General features: G+C 49.5%; 1 protein-coding gene across 2 annotated transcripts; it reads left to right on the forward strand.

Annotated features, from left to right (window-relative positions):
- Nucleotides 1-55: 55 nt before the first annotated feature.
- Nucleotides 56-8102, forward strand: ALG12 (ALG12 alpha-1,6-mannosyltransferase). Of its 2 annotated transcripts, XM_060113521.1 has the most exons (10): nt 56-272; nt 2385-2723; nt 2796-2928; nt 4544-4717; nt 5310-5504; nt 5971-6074; nt 6639-6862; nt 7363-7532; nt 7621-7696; nt 7773-8102. In XM_060113521.1, exons 2-10 carry the CDS (start codon nt 2556-2558, stop codon nt 8002-8004), a joined length of 1476 nt encoding a protein of 491 aa, XP_059969504.1. In that variant the 5' UTR covers nt 56-272; nt 2385-2555; the 3' UTR covers nt 8005-8102. The 2 variants fall into 2 exon arrangements, with proteins under 2 accessions (XP_059969504.1, XP_059969505.1); XM_060113522.1 differs by lacking the exon at nt 6639-6862 and having other exon boundaries at nt 5971-6037.
- The last annotated feature ends 11926 nt before the right edge of the window (nt 8103-20028 follow it).

Consider the following 20028-nt stretch of genomic DNA (forward strand, 5'->3'; position numbering starts at 1 on the left):
GCTGGCGAGGTCAGCGCGCGCGGCTGGGGCTCTCGGGACGGGCTGCGGGGACCCCGGGCCGGCGCTGTCGCGGTGCTCCTTGGGCCTCACCGTGCGTGTCCACGCGGGACGACCGCTGGGCTTCTCACCTGGAGGCAGTCTCCTCACCTAGGGTTGGGGCTCCGCGCCTGGGGCCTGATGAGTGTGTTTCTGGGGTTCCAGACATCTGCATATCCCCACGTGCCCGAGGCAATTGGCACTGGAACCCGTGGTTTAAGCTAGGAAGAACGAAGGTGGGCATTACGTGGTTTCTGGTAGGACAGAACTGCCAGAAGGAAGCAGTACAAATGATAAGAGTTTTCTCTGGCCGAATTTGTACTAGTTTCCTTTTGTTTCTAGCCAGGGATTAATAACGTGAACATCTGACTTGACCAGTTTCAGTAGAGACCTTAGAATCCGAATAGACGGGGAAAAGAAGGCCTTTGCACCTAATCTGAGGGGTCACCATCCTATAAACGACATGTTTTAAAGTCGTGGCCTGTTTTAGCCTGTGGGTACCTCAGATTAACCACCCGAACAGCTGCAAGCAGGTGTGGACCAGTGCAGGTGCGTCTGCTCACCGTCTCGGGCCCGGTGGGCGGGTTGACCATGGTTTCTGTACTTGCTTATGTCCTATTTGTCTCCTCGTGGTCCCGGGTGGGCATGCAGGGTGCCGGTAGCGCCTTCCAAAATAAGCTGCTTTGCCAGTTGGTTTCTGCCCTTGGTTATCAGCACAGAGCACACTGTTATCTGGGTGAGAAGCTCCTGGGGCCCGGAGCGGAGTTTGGCAGGTACCTTTTCACCCCACAGCTCGTGAAATAACAGAGTCTAGATCTTTCCACAGGGGAACCTCCTCTGGGCAGAGGTGTGGAGTGGGGTGTGCAGGGACTGGCCTGGGACAGCTGTGAGCCCGAGCGAGGTTCCTGCCACGGAGCGCCTGCGCAGCTGCTCCAACCGCCTGGCCTTAGAGATGCTTCCTAGTTCTTTAGACTCTTTTCCCCCTCGAACAGTAAGAGGAACAGAGAGTAGTATATGAACGTTCCGTGGTCTCTTCGGCTTCACTGGAAATTAAAGCGTTAACGTTTCTTTAATGAAAATGTAAACTGGTGTGATGAGATCCACGCTTAGTTTTTATGAATTTCTTCTTCAAGTAGTTTGTTGAGCACCTGCTATGCGCCAGGCTGTGCTGATACAGCAGTGAATCAGCCCTGCCCTCAGGCTGTGAGCCCAGCAGGGGAGACAGATGCCCCCTGTGATGACCAGAGTCCATCCTTGCTGAGGTTACAGTGGGCAGCGGGGGACAGAAAAAGCCCGCCCTTACATTTGGTAAGGGAAAAGTTCGGTTACTTCCCCGGGAACTGCATGTTATTTTGGTAATTCTTAATTATTAGAGCCCTTTGACACCCTTACTTCCCTCACCTCACCACCACCACCATATCAAACAGGATTCCTGTTCCCCCTCAGTTGTTGATTCCCCACTTGCTATCCTAGGAGAGTACAGACTTCATACCTCTCCCTCGAACCAAAAAGTAGTTTTAACAAACAGTAAGCACCATGGTTCTCTCCTTTCACTTCTTGCCCTTCTGGTTTTGATCAAATAAAAGCAAACCTGTTTTCAGACAAGCCAGAAACAGGAAGAGTTTGCCGTCTTCCTTCCCTCGCCAGATTGAAAGATGGAGGTCTTCCATGAGTAGGAACTGCCCCAGACACTTCCATGGTTTGCTCAGGAAGCTTCGTGCCATGGGGTACCCTCCAAAGTCCTGTTGGTGTTTGGGTGGTCCATTGCAGGCACATCTGTCTGCATTCCCACCCCCCAGGAACACACTCTTGCTTTCTGCCATCCACGTGTTTGTGCTCACGACCAGCGTGGTGCTCCCCAGGGCCCTAAGAGGCTCGGGGGGTGAAGTTTAGAACACAGCGGGGGGGTGAAGTTTAGAACACAGCGGGGGGGTGTCCGCGGCTCTGTCTCACCATCCTTGGGGTGCAGGGCTTCGCTGGCACCTGCCTCACCTCCTGTCCTCTCGTGGCTGTCCCTCTGCAGTTCTCCAGGCGTACCCCTCCCGCCCTCCTACTTCACAGCCTCCCGGCCCATCTCCCTTGGCCAGTACCGTGCGGGCCGAGCCCAGCTTGTTCCTAACTCGCCGGCCAGATTTCAGCTTCTCTAGCACGGGGGTCGTCCTGCTGCCCTCCAGCGCTGGGCTGGCCCAGGGCCCGGCTGCACAGTGGACTAAACTCGGGTTCTGCAACTCAGGTCTTTCTTCCTGGAAAAGTATTCGCACAGCTTAAAGCGTAAGAAGACTGGTTAGAGTACGAAAGCTTCTCTAGCATGATTTTTCTTTCAGCGTTCTATTTTGATGTGTTTTCAGATTACAGAAACTGCAGCAGTTCAAAGGATTCCCATTACCCTTCAAACACATTTCCCAGGTGTTAACTCGAGCGTGAGTTTTGAAGCTAGGGGACCTGCGTCTCCATTCTCTCAAAACGATTCGAGTGGCGGTGCCGACGGTGGATGAAGGTCCGTGAGGCTGACGTGCAGAATGGCCGGGAAGAGGCCGTCGGGCCTGGGCAAGCAGCGCCGGCTCCTGGGGCTGCTGGTGGCGGTAGCCACCGTCCACCTGGTTGCCTGCCCCTACACCAAAGTGGAGGAGAGCTTCAACCTGCAGGCCGTGCATGACCTGCTCTACCACCGGCTGGACGTGGAGAAGGTGAGTTCCCGCCCAAGCCGTGCATTGACCCCCACTTCCTGGGGCTCTGCTGACCTGCCCTTCTCCCTGCAGTTTGACCATCTCGAGTTCCCTGGCGTGGTCCCCAGGACGTTCCTCGGGCCGCTGGTGATCGCGGCACTCTCCAGCCCCGCCGTTTACGTCCTTTCACTCCTGGAAACGTCTAAGTTCTATTCTCAGCTAGTAGGTAAGGGGGTCTTCAAACGGGGATGGAGTGGAGAACTGCAGTGTTGTCAGAGGGTCTCAGTCACCCAGGTTGAGGGTCCCACGTGCAGGAGGGTCCACCTGTTGGAATCTCGGCCACTCAGCAGAGGGACTCAGAGCGGGGACAGCGTCAGCCTCGCCGGGCTGTGCCCTCGTGACTGCAGTGGGGGCCGAGCCCCGTCCCCCGGGCAGAGGCAGCACGTTTCCCAGCTGAGTCAAACACATCTCATGGCTGGTTGGTCCGGCCTGTATGGAGAGCTTTACAAATTGCACATTCCTGGGGAAGAAGCAGTTCTGCTTCTTGAAAGGGCAGATGAGGAAACGGAAATCCACCCTCGCTCTAGGCTGTTGTGGTCACATAGCGGGGGCCAGGAAGCCTTGGACGGGAGAGTTGGGGGCCACGTCTGAGCATCAGGTCCTTGGTAAACGTGGCCCTGGAGGCACCGGCCAGGTGGCGGGGCCACTGGGGTCAGTGCCAGGCTGTCGTCCTGATGCTCCTGCCCTGCCCAGCGGCTGAGTGCTGCAGGCCCCTGCCTCGGGGCCACCAGACACAGTGCAGCTTCAGGATCGGGGGGGCGAGGGTCTAGGCTGTCCATCTTCCATGGCCAGCCCATTTTTTTGACAGTTTCAAAAATGTTTAATAAACGATGTGACAGGACACAAAACGTGGCCCGCCACACTCAAAAGAATTCAGTTAATAGCGAGTGAAACACAAAATGAACAAATTCACCTAATGCTAGTTTCAGTGAAAAATATACTGTCACTTTATTTAGTTTTTTTTTTTTGCGGTACGCGAGCCTCTCACTGCTGTGGCCTCTCCCGTTGCAGAGCACAGGCTCCAGACGCGCAGGCTCAGCAGCCATGGCTCACGGGCCCAGCTGCTCCGTGCCATGTGGGATCCTCCCGGACCGGGGCACGAACCCGTGTCCCCTGCATTGGCAGGCGGACTCTCAACCACTGCGCCACCAGGGAAGCCCTACTGTCACTTTAAATTAATGTATTTTAGTTTCATTCGTTTTATGTGTCTATTTTTTTTTAATTGAAGTGTAGTTGGTTTACAATATGGCATTGTATCATGTACAGCAAAGTGATTCAGTTATATATATTTTTTTCAGATTCTTTTCATTATAGGTTATTATACTGAATATAGTTCCGTGTGTTATACAGTGTATCTCTCTTGATTATCTATTTTATATCCAGTAGTGTGTATCTGTTGATCCCAAACTCCTAATTTATCCCTCTCCTCCTTCCTCTTTGGTAGCCATAAGTTTATTCTCTGTCTCTGTGAGTCTGCTTCTGTTTTGTATGTAGATGCATTTGTGTCACGTTTTAGATTCCACACATAAGTGATACCATATGATATTTGTCCTTCTCTGTCTGACTGACTTTGCTTAGTTTGATCGCCTCTAGGTTCCTCCACGTTGCCGCAGTGGCGCGGTTTCCTCCGCTGTGGCTGAGCACTCTTCTGCTGTGTACACCCAGCCCGTTTTTAGTACCGAAGGCAGCTCCCCTCCCTCAGGGCCCTTTCGAGACCCCGTGGTCACTAAGGGCCCTGCCCCGCCGCTGTCGCACACACACACGGCGCCCTCTCTGTTCAGTCAGGGCCGTCCTGGGACTCGGCGTGATCTTTGGACTCTGGACTCTACAAAAAGAAGTGAGGCGGCAGTTCGGGGCCACGGTGGCCGCCCTGTTCTGCTGCGTGACGGCCTCGCAGTTCCACCTGATGTTCTACTGCACGCGGACGCTCCCCAACGTGCTGGCCCTGCCCGTGGGTAAGTAGCCACCCGGCCGGCCTGCCCGGGGGTCCCTCTGAGGTGTCTGCCCGTCGAAAGCTGCTCCCCACCAGGCGTCTCAGAAACCCTGCGAGGGGAGCAGGGCCGTGTCCTCGGTGCTGGACTGAGGCCCGGCTTCCAGGGCTCAGCTTCTCTTGAGCAGGACCGGAGCTGGAGCTGGTCCGCAGAGCTGGGCGGAGAGCAAGCCACGTGCAGGGCCGGTGGGGACGCTCCAGGAGCCTCGGGAGGCCGAGTGCGGGGAGCAGGGACCTTGGCGGGACCCGGCGGGAGAGGCAGCCGGCAGGAGAGGGGAGGAGGCGGCCGAGGTTGGCACTGAACGTGCGAGCGCGAGGCTGCGGAGGAGGCGGGAAGCCACGTGGACGCCGGCGTCTGGGGCCGTCTGGCCTGCGGAAGTGGCTCGGGCTATGTCACAGCGCAGGACGCGGGCTGGGCAATGGGGGTTGTCACGGTGCAGCCTCAGGCCCGTGTTGGCGGGTCTGGTTCTGAGAGGTGCTGGCTGGCTTCTGGAGGGTTCCGTGTGGCTTTCCTGAGGAAGGAGTAAGTGGCCTGCCTCTTGGCCTGTGCCTTGCAGTCCTGCCAGCCCTCGCAGCCTGGCTGCAGCAGAGGTGGACGCGCTTCATCCAGCTCTCGGCCTTCGCCGTCCTGGTCTTCAGAGCTGAGCTGAGCCTGCTCCTGGGCCTGGCGCTGCTGCTGCCGCTCTGCCTGCGGAAGGTCTCGGTGGCCCGGGCCCTGCGCTGCGCCGTGCCGGCTGGGGTCCTCTGCTTAGGTGAGTCAGGTCACCGTGGCCATGCTGTCTGGAGCCTGTGCTTTCTTTGTCTTGTTTTATGGAGACGAAACTCGGGAGGTTTTCTTATTTTTGTTTTTCGTTAAATGAAATTACCTTCACCTTCAGTGGTGTTAAAACGTCTCGGTGCAGGTCCCTGGCTGCTCTGCCCACGGGTCCCCCACCCCCTGCTGCCCGGGGCCTCCACCAGGGGCTCTTCTCCTCATGTGTCTCAGCCAGGCTGGGCGGCCACGAGGGACCTGCGTGAAGAGGCTCGTTTGGGGGTGGGTCCCGACGCCTCAGCTCCTTTACGTGAAGCTGCTGGTGGCTCCTGGTTTCTGTGCTGACGGGGCTGCGTCTCAGGAACATCTACCTGTGACCAGGACTCCGCGGCTGCCGTTCAGCCAGCCGCGTCGAGATCCAAGCTTCCCAGGCGGCCGTGTTCCTTCCTGAGGTCTTCTTTTCTTAGGACTGACGGTGGCCGTGGACTCCTATTTTTGGCGCTCCCTCGTGTGGCCAGAAGGAAAGGTGCTCTGGTACAACACCGTCCTGAACAAAAGTTCCAACTGGGGCGTATCCTTCCGGTGTCTGCACAGTGGCCCACGGGGCGGGGCTGCGCGATGTGCCACTCTCCTCTTGTGTCCGCACATGATGGAGCATGGCGGCTGCTGCAGCGCCAGCACTGGCGCCTTCTTCCCCGCAGTCTGGGCCTCCCCTGGTCCAGTGGCCGCCACCCGGTGTCTGTAGCCGAGGCGTCTCCTTTGTCCTCGTGATAGTCTGCTTTCTTTCCACATTTTATCCTGGGGTTAAACACAGGCAGATAGAATACTGAGCCCCAAGTGGGCCCATCACCCTGGGACAATCTGTTTTTACAGTGAAAAATGGAGGGAAAAGTTAAAGAACTCTGCGCAGCCCCCTCGCCATCCGCGGCCTGGCTCTGGCACCAACACCCGAGTCCCAGCCTCTGTCCGCGTGTGAAGCGGTCACGCCGTGGCCCGAGGCGCGGGGGTCCCGGGTGTTGCCGGCAGGGGCGCCATCAGGGCTGTGTCTCCCGCACGCTCCTGGCTCCCGCCTGAGCTTGGCCCGAGGACAGGCGGCTGTGGCTGGCGCGTGGCCTCCTTAACCCTCCTGCCGCAGACCTCACCGCTGCTCTGGTACTTCTACTCGGCCCTGCCTCGCGGCCTGGGCTGCAGCCTGCTCTTTGTGCCCCTGGGCGCCGTGGACAGAAGGGCCCTGGCGCTGCTCGTGCCGGCGCTGGGCTTCGTGGCTCTGTACTCGCTTCTCCCGCACAAGGAGCTGCGCTTCATCATCTATGCCTTCCCCCTGCTCAATGTCGTGGCCGCCAGGGGCTGCGCCCGTGTGTGAGTGCCACCACCGAGACGCTGCTGCCTGGGCTCCCCTGGGGGCGGTTTACTGGTTCACAAAGGGGAAGATGCTTAGGGTAAACCAACGCGTTTAACTGGGCGGCTGGCCAGGCTTTGGTCAAGGGTCCAGCCCGAGTCTACAGGGCCCGCAACTGGCCTGTAAAGGACAGATGGTGAGTGCCTCGCTCCGTGGGCTTCGCGGTCCTGCCTGCGCATTGTGACAGCGGCCTTATCCCGTCTGCTTCACCTACACGCAGGCAGCGTGGTGTTTGGCCCGGAGGCTGCGCTCTGACCCAAGTAATGACATGGGATGCTTGAAAATGTAATATAAGTTTTAAATTGGCATCTGGGTGGAATTTCAGAGAGACAGCGTCGTGTCTTCCTGCTTGGAGATGACTCTCGCTCAGCGACAGCGGGTGGCGGGTTTCTGCCCCTAACGATGCTTTCTGCTCTGCTGCTGCCGTTGCCTTTCCACGAGGTGCGCTGTTCTTTTACAGGCTCAACAATTACAAGAAGTCCTGGCTTTATAAAGTGGGGTCCTTCCTCGTGATAGGACACCTCGTGGTGAACGCCACATACTCGGCCACAGGCTTGTACGTGTCCCACTTCAACTACCCTGGCGGCGTGGCGATGCAGAGGCTGCATGAACTGGTGCCCTCCCGCACAGGTAGGCGCTTGGCCTTCCACTACCGGCTGCGGCTCTGGCCAGAGGTGCCGGATTTGCAGCGCTAACCGAGCAGACGCGGTTTCCACAGATGTCGTTGTGCACATCGATGTGGCCGCTGCCCAGACAGGTGTGTCCCGGTTTTTGGAAGTCAACAGTGCCTGGAGGTACGTCCTCGTCTCGTGCACGGGCTCCCGGGGCCGCCACAGACCCCACGGTGCACAGCCTTGCTCTCGTTTGCAGGTACGAGAAGAGAGAGGACGTGCAGCCTGGCTCCGAGCACATGCTGGCCTACACGCACCTCCTCGTGGAGGCTGCCCCCGGGCAGCTGGCCCCCTACCGGGACACGCACCGGGTGCTGGCCAGCGTCCCAGGCACAACCGGGCTGAGCCTGAACCTGAGCAGGCTGCCCCCCTTCGACGTGAACCTGCAGACCAAGCTGGTGCTTCTGGAGAGACTTCTCGGGCCTTCCTGAGGAGGAGGAGCCAGAGGCCCTCCAGGACATTGGTATTCCGACAGACGGGCCGAGACGGGAAACGCGCAGAGGACCACGGGTGTGCCCTCACGGGGGCGCGTCCACAGCCACAGCCGGGGCATCCACGTCCACGCTGCCCACTGCTTGTGAGAACGAGGGGCCTGGCACCCCTGCCAGGGTGACGGTGGGTGGGATGCTGTTTACCGTCCAGACCGAGTGCTGTTCACGGCAGCAGCATGTGGATCTTGCCCGCGGAGCTGCTTTTGGGCAGCGGGCTGTGGCCTCTCGGCCCCTGAAAGGTTGTCCCCTTGGGGCAGCGTCACCACAGAAACTCAGCACGTGCTGGACTTGTCCCCAACAGCACCCAGCCCTCGGGGCGGGGCCTCCTTTGTGGTCACAGGCAGCCGTTTCCATTTCAGATGAGGCTTTAGGAGATAAACGCGTTCAAAAAGAGTGAGAATCAAATTGTAAATGTCTTCTTATTGTTGATCTCAGGTGATGCTTTCAGAGACTGCTTCCACCTGGGTTTTGTTTAAGTGATGTGGGCACTTTCCCCCTTTGCTGAACAGTGTTTACTGAGTTCCTGACACGTGTCTGACTTCACCAGGCACTGAAGACGATGCAGGGAACTGAGTGTGCTTTGCCCACGTGCACACACACTGTGCACATGCACACACATGCTACACACGTGTGCGTAGAGACAGGCAGTCTTTCCTGAGCCATTCCAGAGGGAGTTGCCTGCACCTGGCCTCCGGCCCAAGTGCCTCGGTGCCTTGGAAGGAGGTGGCGCTTCCTGAACTTTAGTTACTGTTTTTTCCACCGAAGCTGACAAGCAGTCTGTGCGGGCCCCTCCCCAAACCTCCCCAACACAGCACCCACTGGTGATTCCTGCTGCGGCCGCCCGCCGCTCAGCAGGCTCCCACCTTCCCCCGTTGCCTGTTTCTCATGAGCGTTTGTAACTTATCTGTCATCGGCAGTTCTCAGTGTTTAGACGTGGCCCCCGGTCATCAGCCTGCATGTGTGGACTGCTGCCGGATCTCGATGGGCCGTGAGCTGCCCTGTTAGTTGCCTTGGTATTCAAACTGCAGATTCACCCGGGGGGCCTGTCAAGCTGTGCTGTCCCGGCTGCGTGCCTGTCGTTAAGGTTTCGAGCACTTCCCTGCTTCCTGGCACAGGGGTCCCACCCAGGCTCCTCAGGCCTCTCTTGTCTCCACCCTGGAGCCGGCTGTTGGGAGGCCGGGCTCCCTCTGGCAGCGGCTGGTTTCAGAGACTGATATCTGGGAGCACAGTTGCTCATTGCTATCAGGATGCCCATGTTTCTAGGCCCTTTGGAGAGAGGGAGGACAGGCGTGCCTGCACGTGGGCACATGCTTATGCACGTGCACAGGTGTGAGAGGTCACAGTGCCATGCTGACACCTCCAGTTCCACCCCATCTCTGTGGGCGTCTGTTTGCCTCCCTCATTCCACGTCTGCATGTCCTGTCCCCGCAGTGAGAATCCTGACCCCGACAACATCAACGTACGTTTGACCCGTGTCAAGGGACACTGACCCCCATGCAGTCGGAAATCTGCATATAACCTTTGACCCCCCCCCCAGGCTTAATTACTAATAGCTCCTGTTGAGTGGAAGATTTACCCATAACATGAATGCTGGATGACACATACCTTTTTTTTTTTTTTTTTTTTTTTGTGGTACGCGGGCCTCTCACTGCTGTGGCCTCTCCTGTTGCGGACGCGCAGGCTCAGCATCCATGGCTCATGGACCCAGCCGCTCTGCGGCATGTGGGATCCTCCCGGATCGGGGCACAAACCGGTGTCCCCTGCATTGGCAGGTGGACTCTCAACCACTGCGCCACCAGGGAAGCCCATGACACATACCTTGTATGTTACATGTCAGGTACTGTATTCTTTCAATTATGTAAGCTACAGAAAAGAAAATGTTAATTAAGAAAATCATAGGGGAACTTCCCTGGTGGTCCAGTGGTTAAGACTTTGCCTTCCAGTGCAGGGGGTGTGGGTTTGATCCCTGGTCGGGGAGCTGAGATCCCGCATGCCTCGCAGCCAAAAAACCAAAAACATAAAACAAGCGATATTGTAACAAATTCAGTAAAAAAACTTAAAAAAAATCATAGGGAATTCCCTGGCGGTCCAGTGGTTAGGACTCTGTGCTTCCACTGCTGGGGGCCCGGGTTTGATCCCTGTCCAGGTAACTAAGATCCTGCAACCTGTGCGGTGGGCCAAAAAAAAAAAAAAAAGAAAAAATCATGAAAATATTTGTAGTACTGTACTGTATTTATCAACATTATGAGTTTTCGTCATGTTTCCAAGATGAATAGTACCTACATCGTTATTGTCTTAGACGATATGAAAGGCTGTAGATGTTACACATATAACTAATACTAGACGTCAGTAATGAAAAGATGATGTGAAAAAGAAATTCACATTTGTTTACAGGTACAATGATATGTGCATTGATAATGAAGCAGCAGCAACATGATTTCTTTATGGTTGCCTAGTGTGATTGATACGATCACTTCCAGGTAGCCCAGCCTATACACTAATGGGTGGATCGTCATAAAATTTTTATGGCATATAGTATTGCAGTCATATTCATAATACAGTATTGGGAACATGGTTACATTAAAAAAAAAAAAGAACCTATAATGATAGACTTACACAGTTTCTCCAATTACGAGTCAGGGAGGGAGGGAGACTGTACCTAATTCTTTGAAAGCAAAGTTATAAAACAAAACCACATGGTTAATTTTATACTTAGTATCACTCAGCTTATGCCTATGTGAGGATGGACTGTCCACTTCAATATAAGTCTTTTACACGCTGTACAGCTGTTAGATTTTCACATCAAGACACACAACAGAGAGGTCTCTTAACCGCAGCATGATGATTGTTTACTGTTCGTTAGGTGGAGGTGGGTCGTCACAAAGGTCTTCATCCCCCTTGTCCTCACGCTGAGACTGAGGAGGAGGAGGAAGCGGAGGGGTAGGTCTTGCTGTCTCAGGCGGCAGAGGTGTGGGGGTGGAAGCAGGGGAGGCCGGTGCACTCGGTGAACTGGGCAGAAATACATCTCTGCCCGACTTTTTTGCTTTCTCATTTCTCAAAAGTGTCTCTATATACTACCAATCCTTCCACCGTTTGCTTTAGCTTCAGTACCCGTATCATAAGGATCCATATTGCAGAACAAGTCAAAAGTTGTCTTGACTCATTGGAACCATTCTGCCAGGCTGTCTGATGTCAGTTTGTTTCCTGGCGCTGCTGCTTCTGCGCCTGTCTCATCGTCTGCCTCTGGCTCAGGAGCCCTCATCTACCTCCATCAGGTCGTCTTCTGTGGGCTCCTCCAGTGTGCTGACTAGTAGCCCTTGAATTTTTTTTTTTTTAGACTGTGCCACGTGGCTTGTGGAATCTTAGCTCCCCAACCAGGGATCGAACCCAGGCCCCTTGTAGTGGAAGCTCGGAGTCCTAACCACTGGACCACCAGGGAAGTCCCAGTCCTTGAATTTCTTGAAGACCCATATCTCAGAACCATTCACCCCCCCCGCCCACTTTATTTGCCAAACCCACAATCTCTTTCATGATTTCCTTGATTTATTTTAATTTATTTATTTATTTTTGGCTGTGTTGGGTCTTTGTTGCTGTGCGTGGGGTTTCTCTAGTTGCGGTGCGTGGGCTTCTCATTGCAGCGGCTTCTTGTTGCGGAACATGGGCTCTAGGTGTGTGGGCTTCAGTAGTTGTGGCTTGCGGGCTCTACAGCGCAGGCTCAGTAGTTGTGGCGCACGGGCTTAGTTGCTCCGCGGCCTGTGGGATCTTCCCGGAACAGGGCTTGAACCCGTGTCCCCTTCACTGGCAGGCGGATTCTTAACCACTGCGCCACCAGGGAAGTCCCCCATGATTTCCTTGATTGAGTCTGTCGTAAATCCTGTGAAGTCATGCACAGCATCTGGACAGTTTTCTCCAGCAGGAATGTATTGTTTTGGACTTGATGGCTCTCACGGCTGTTTTTTTTTTTTTTTTTTAACAACAATGGCATCCTCAGTGGTATGATCCTTCCCGACTCTCAGACTTTCACGACGTTCTCTGTATCAGGGTTCTCTTCCACAGCGTTGATGATCCTTTCTATATAGTGTCGTGTGTCATGAGCCTTAAAGGTCCTATGGCCCCCTGACCTAGAGACTGTATAGAGACATTGTGTCTGGGGGCAAGCAGACCACTTCAGCACTTCAGCGCCTTCGGTGTTGAACTCATGGGGTTCTGGGCAGGCAGGCGCGTTGCCTAGTATCAGAAGAACTGTAAAAGGCAGTCCCTTCCTGACAAGGTGCTCCCTGAATTCAGGGACAAGGAATCGATGGAACCAATCCAGAAAAAGTGTTCTAGTTGCCCAGGCCCTTTTGATGTCCAATCAAAAGACTGGCAGCTGCTGTTCATCTTCTCCCTGCAAGGCTGGGGGTCAGCAGCTTTACAGATGAGCACAGTCCTGGCCATAAACCCGACCGCATTTGTGCAGGATGATAGAGACAGCCCATTCCTTCCTGCCTTAAATCCTGCTGCTTGCTTCTCCTTACTGATGAATGTCCTTTGTGGCATTTTTCCCCAGAATAGGGCAGTTTCATCTGTATTAAAAACTTGTTCAGGCAGATGTCCTTTCTCCCCAGTGATTTTCTTAACAGCGTCTGAGAACTTGTCTGCGCTGCCTCTCCCATTATCTTGACTTTTTTTTTTTTTTTTTTTTTGCAGTACGCAGGCCTCTCACTGTTGTGGCCTCTCCCCTTGCGGAGCACAGGCTCCAGACGCGCAGTCTCAGTGGCCATGGCTCACGGGCCCAGCCGCTCCGCGGTATGTGGGATCTTCCTGGACTGGGGCACGAACCCGTGTCCCCTGCATTGGCAGGCGGACTGTCAACCGCTGTGCCACGAGGGAAGCCCTATCTTGACATTTTAAAAGCCAAATCTCTTTCTAAAATCATCAAACTATCCTTTGCTGGCATTCAATTCTCCAGCTTTACAACCTTCGCCTCCCTTTCGCTTTAAGTTGTCATATGATGATTTTGCTTTTTCTCGAATCATTATTAGATTCTATATAGGTGCACCTTTCTTATGGCAATCCTGCGCCCGCCTAAAAGCTGCTTTTTCAAATAAAAATAAAAAGGTGTTTCACAAGAAGTGCAAGGTTTTCTGCCTGCTGGTGTAGCTGCAGTGCCAGCTTCATGGATTCCCTTTTCTTTTTTACATTCATCTTGAAGTGGCGGCAGCCGCAGCTGCAGACCTCACTCTGCAATGCACATCAAGCCATTCATCTTTTTCTCTTCACGTCTTGCCTTTTCTCTGCGTCTTGGGAGTGCTTGCAGCATTGCCAGGGCACTTCGTGGGTCCCGTGGTGGTGGTCAAGGTTCATGGTGTTGCACTAAATACAATGAAAAAATCCGCAAGAACCACAAGAGATTGCGGTTTACTGGAGAGACCACCTGCTCCAGAGGGGGTGAGCACACACAGCGTTCTAGGCGGATGCGGGGAACACGTGCTCCAGAAGCAGCAGCAGGGGTGGCTGCAGCATTATTACTGTAGGTGCTACAGTTAATTCATGCAGTGAGGACTTCATATGGCATCTTTACGTTTGCTTCCTTTCTCTGCACTTCAAATGGAGCCATGTGTTGTGTGCCTCAGGTTTTTTTTTTTTTTAAATAAATTTATTTATTTTTGGCTGCATTGGGTCTTCATTGCTGTGTGCGGGCTTTCTCTAATTGTGGCGAGCAGGGGCTCCTCTTTGTTGCAGTGCACGGGCTTCTCATTGTAGTGGCTTGTTGCAGAGCACGGGCTCTAGGCACGCGGGCTTCAGTAGTTGTGGCACATGGGCCAGTAGTTGTGGTGCATGGGCTTAGTTGCTCCACAGCATAAGGGATATTCCCGGACCAGGGATTGAACCCATGTCCCCTGCATTGGCAGGCGGATTCTTAACCACTGTGCCACCAGGGAAGTCCTGTGCCTCAGGTTTGATACATTTTAGCTTTATATCATAAATTCATGTATGTTTTATGGTAGTAAATGATAAAACAGACTATAATCTACATGTTTTATGCATTCATGACCCACCTTTTTAATTTTTTCAATATTTGTAGGCTACATGGTTCATCTGTGAGGTTTTTGAAGCTGTCGAAAGTCTCCAAAAACTTTTCCAATATATTGAAAAAAATCCACGTATGAGTGGACCGTGCAGTTTGAACCTGTGGTGTTCAAGGGTCAACTGTGATTGCTCAAGATGATAAATAGTTTCGGGATCCCTTTGCCATACAAACAAGACGTCTGGATTCATGCACTTTGCTCCCTTGCCCACGACTGTCAATACTGCATTTATAAATTCCTTGGATTACCCATCTCAGTTTGTTACTTTTTTCTTTTGATTCACTTTTCATTTACTTTCAGCCCTAGGATCCGATTCCCCCTCCTGTTTAATTGGTAGAACGTGACCACACACTCTTCTAGACGTCCGAACTCTTCCTGAAGGCATGCTCAGGGAAGTTGCTCCCTCCCTCCCATAACTCCTCCCCGTTTTTTGTAGCAAATGTCATTGTTTTCTGGTTTATCCTTCATGTGTTTCTTTTTGTAAATACCAGCAAATACACATATTCTTTATTCCCCATCGTTCTTCCCAAAAGGCAGTGGCATTCCATATGCTCTTTGTTTTTTTCACATCTCCTGGAGGTCTCCTAGAAATCACTCCATCTATTCACAGGGATTTCTCTCATCTTTTGGAACCACAGTACTTCATTATATGGATGTGCACTAATGTATTCAGTCAATCTCCTGCATGTGGGCATTTAGGTGGTTGCCCATATTTTGCAACTGCAAATAATGCTACAAAGAATAACCTTATGTATTTGTATTTTCAAATTGTTTGAGGTATATCTTTAGGGCAAATTCCTGGAAGTGGGAATGCTAGGCCAAGGGTAAATGCGTGGTAGTTTTGCTAGGTATTGCCAAATTCCCCTCCACAAGGGTGGTACCATTTCCCATTTCCACAGGGCCCACAGAATATGTTAACCTTTTTCAATCTGCCAGTCTGATGGGTAAGCAGTAGCATCTCAGTATAGTTTTAATCTTCATTTCCCTATGAGTGGAGCTGAATGTCTTCATAGGTTTAAGGGCCATCTGTCTTTGTAACTTGTTTGTAGCTTTTGTCCATTTTCCATTGTATTTTTGGTCATCTCCCCCTCACTTTATAAAAATTCTTCAATTAATAGGGGTACTTGCCCTTTATATCCAATATATATTGCAAATAATTTCTCCCCATCTGTAATTTGTCTTTTGAATCTGCTTCTGAAGTCCTTTTCCCATGCAGAATTTTTGTCAATTGTATGTTTTCATGTTTATCAGTCTTTTCTTTACCTGCTCCTAGTTGGGAAGCTTCCCCACACTCAGGAGCTCAGCTCTGCCTTCTTTCATTACTTGTATATTTTCATTTTTGCATGTAGACCTGCTGATCCAGTTGGAGTTTACTTTAAAAAAAAAGAATATTTATTTATTTGTTTATTTGGCTGCACCCAGTCTTAGTTGTGGCACACGGGATCTTTAGTTGCAGCATGTGGGATCTTTAGTTGCGGCATGTGGGATCTAGCTCCCTGACCAGGGATCGAAACTGGGCCCCCTGCAGTGGGAGCATAGAGTCTTAGCCACTGGACCACAGGGAAGTCCCTGGAGTTTACTTTTGTGTGCAGTATGAGGGGTAGGCCTAATTGTATCTTTTTCCAAACGTACCTTATTAAAGGTACATCTTGGCCTCTGAGATTTGAAGCCACAAACTGAACTTCCACATTTTAAGTTTTGGCAATTATGAATAAAGCTGCTGTAAACGTGTGCAGGTTTTTGTGTGAATGTAAGTTTCCAACTCCTTTGGGTAAATACTGAGGAGCATGATTGCTGGATCGTATGGTAAGAGTATGCCTAGTTTTTTGTAAGAATCCACCAAAGTGTCATCCCAAGTGGCTGCACCGTGTTGCATTCTCAGCAGCAACGGTGAGAGTTCCTGTTGCTCCACATCCTCGTCAGCATTTGGTGTTGTCAGTATTCTGGATTTTGGCCATTCTCATAGGTGTGTAGTGGTGTCTTGCTTTAATTTTCATTTTGCTGATGATGTATGACGAGGAGCATCTTTTCATATTATTACTTGGCATCTATATGTCTTCTTTGATGAAGAGTCTTCTTTGGTGAAGCAGTCTCCCTGCTTTTTTAAGCCTTTTTTTTCAGTCAGGTTGTTTGCTTTCTTATTGTTGAGTTGTTTTTTTTTTTTTTTTTTTTTTTTTTTTTGCGGTACACAGGCCTCTCACTGTTGTGGCCTCTCCCGTTGCAGAGCACAGGCTCTGGACGCGCAGGATCAGTGGCCATGTCTCATGGGCCTAGCCGCTCCGTGGCATGTGGGATCTTCCCGGACTGGGGCACGAACCCGTGTCCCCTGCATCGGCAGGCAGCCTCTCAACCACTGTGCCACCAGGGAAGCCCCCTTATTGTTGAGTTTTAAGAGTTCTTCATATATTTTGAATGATAGTCCTTTATCAGATGTGTCTTTTGCAAATGTTTTCTCCCAGTCTGTGGCTTGTCTTCTCATTCTCTTGACACTGTCAACAGAAGTTTCTAATTTTAACAAAGTCTAGCTATTGATTCTTTCATGGATCATGCCTTTGATGTTGTATCTAAAAAGTCATCATCACACCCAAGGTCATCTAGATTTTCTCCTATGTAATCTTCAAGGAGTTTTATAGTTTCTTTAAGGGATATGGGCCTGTGGTTTTCTTTTCTTGTAATATTTTTGTCTGGTTTTGATATTAGGGTATTACTGGCCTCATAGAAAGAGTTAGGAAGTATTCCCTTTGCTTCTATCCTCTGGAAGAGGTTGTAGAGAATTTGTATAATTTCTCCTTAAATGTTTGATACAATTCACCAGTGAACTCAACTGGCCCTGGTGCTTTCTGTTTTGGAAGGTTATTAATTCTTGATTCAATTGCTTTAATTGATATAGACCTATTCAGATAGTCTACTTCTTGTGTGACTTTTGGCTGATTGTGTCTTTCAAGAAATTGGCCCATTTTATCAAGGTTATCAAATTTGTGTTCACAGAGTTGTTCACAGTATTCTTTTATTATCTTTTTAATGTCCATGGGATGTCATGATGACTCCTTTCATTTCTGTTGTTAGTAATTAGCATAATTTCTCTTTTTTTCTTAGTCTGACTAGAAGCTTATCAATTTTATTAATCTTTTCAAAGAACCAGCTTTTGGTTTCATTGATATTCTCTATTCATTTCCTGTTTTCAAATTAATTGATTTCCACTCCGATTCTTATTATTTCTTTTCTTCTGCTTATGCTGGACTTCTAGTTCCTTAAGGTGGAAACTTAGATTACTGATTTTACATCTTTCTTCTTTTGTAATATATGCATTGAATGCTGTAATGTAATATATGCATTAAATTTTCCTCTAAGCATGGCTTTCACTGCATCCCACAAGTTTTGGTAATTTGTGTTTTTCATTTAGTTATAATTATTTTAAAATTTCTCTTGAAATCTCTTCTTTGACCCATGTGTTATTTAGAAGTGTGATGTTTTTAATCTCCATGTATTCTCCAGTTATCTTTCTGTTACTGATTTCTAGTTTAATTCCATCGTGGTCTGAGAGCTGACATTGTATGAATTTTATTCTTTTAAATCTGTTAAGGTATGTTTTATGGCGAGAATGTGATGTATCTTGGTGAATGTTCCATACAAGCTGGAGATTATGTGTATTATATTGCTGTTGGACAAAGTAGTCTGTAGATGTCCAATTGACTGATGGTGTTGTTGAGTTCAACTATGTCTTTACTGATTTTCTGTCTGCAGGATCTGACCCTTTCTGAGAGAGGGTTGTTGAAGTCTCCAATAATGATAGTGATTCATCTATTTCTCTTTTTAACTCTATTAGTTTTTGCCTCATATAGTTTGACACACTGTTAAGGCACATATACATTAAGGATTATTATGTCTTCTTGGAGAATTGACCCCTTTATCATTATATAATACCCTTATTTATCTCTGATAACTTTCCTTGTTTGGAAGTCTGCTGTCTGAAATATGGCTACTCCTGCTTTCTATTGACTAGTGTTATCATGGTATACTTTCCTCCATCCGTTTACTTTTAATCTATATTGGTCTTTATATTTGAAGTGGATTTCTTGTAGATAACATATAGTTGGGTCATGTTTTGTTAATCTACTCTGACAATCTTTTAACTGAGCATTTTATATGATTCCATTTTCTCTTCTTTTTAGCATATGGATTATACTGCTTCTGTACTTTTTTTTCTTAGTGGTTGCCCTAGAGTTTGCAATGTATTATATATTTACAGCTAATCCAACTCAATTTTCAAATTATTGGGTTGGCCAAAAATATGCACGGAAAAACCCGAAGGAACTTTTTGGCCAAGCCAATACTATGCCACTTCCTGTGTAATGTGCAGACTTACAGTTCCTCCCTCTGATCACTTGTATCATTGTTGGCACTCATTTCACTTACACAGAAGCTACACACAAACACACATACACATACATACACACATATATACATATATATAATGTACACTCATATATATTCATACATGTATAAGCATACAGAATTGAATACATTGTTAGTATTATTATTTTGAACAAATTTAATTCCTAGATTAAGAATTTAAAAATTAATTTATTCCTTCGAGCTCTTCCTTATTTTATGTAGATCCAAGTTTCTGACCTGTATCATTTTCCTTCTCTCTAAAGAACTTCCTTTAACATTTCCTGCCAGGCAGTCTACTGGCCACAAATTCCCTGACTTTTGTTTTTCTGAGAAGGTCTTTATTTCTCTTTCATTTTTAAGAATAATTTCAAAGGGTATAGAATTCTAAGTTGGTGGGGTTTTTCTCTCAACACTTTAAATATTTCAGTCCACTTCCTTCTTGCTTGCGCGATTTCTGAGAAGTCAGTTGTAATTCTTATCTTTGTTATTTTGTAGGTAAGGTATTCCCCCCCTCAACCCTACTGGTTTCTTTTTTAATTTTTTAAATTTTTTAAATTAGTTTCTGCTTTATAACAAATGAATCAGTTATACATACACATCTGTTCCCATATCCCTTCCCTCTTGTGTCTCCCTCCATCCCACCCTCCCTATCCCACCCCTCCAGGCGATCACAAAGCACCTAGCTGAGATCCCTGTGCTATGCAGCTGCTTCCCACTATCTATCTACCTTACGTTTGGTAGTGTATATATGTCCATGCCTCTCTCTCGCTTTGTCACATCTTACCCTTCCCCCTCCCCATATCCTCAAGTCCATTCTCAAGTAGGTCTGTGTCTTTATTCCTGTTTTACCCCTAGGTTCTTCATGACATATTTTTTTTTTCTTAAATTCCATATATATGTGTTAGCATATGGTATTTGTCTTTCTCTTTCTTACTTCACTCTGTATGACAGACTCTAGGTCTATCCACCTCATTACAAATAGCTCAATTTCATTTCTTTTTATGGCTGAGTAATATTCCATTGTATATATGTGCCACATCTTCTTTATCCATTCATCCGATGATGGACACTTAGGTTGTTTCCATCTCCGGGCTATTGTGAATAGAGCTGCAGTGAACATTTTGGTACACGTCTCTTTTTGAATTATGGTTTTCTCAGGGTATATGCCTAGTAGTGGGATTGATGGGTCATATGGTAATTCTATTTGTAGTTTTTTAAGGAACCTCCATACTGTTCTCCATAGTGGCTGTACCAATTCACTTTACAACCAGCAGTGCAAGAGTGTTCCCTTTTTTCCACACCCTCTCCAGCATTTAATGTTTCTAGATCTTTTGATGATGGCCATTCTGACTGGTGTGAGATGATATCTCATTGTAGTTTTGATTTGCATTTCTCTAATGATTAATGATGTTGAGCATTCTTTCATGTGTTTGTTGGCAGTCTGTATATTTTCTTTGAAGAAATGTCTATTTAGGTCTTCTGCCCATTTTTGGATTGG

The sequence above is a fragment of the Mesoplodon densirostris genome, chromosome 11 (assembly GCF_025265405.1).
Source record: "Mesoplodon densirostris isolate mMesDen1 chromosome 11, mMesDen1 primary haplotype, whole genome shotgun sequence".
NCBI classification, from domain to species: Eukaryota; Metazoa; Chordata; class Mammalia; order Artiodactyla; family Ziphiidae; genus Mesoplodon; species Mesoplodon densirostris.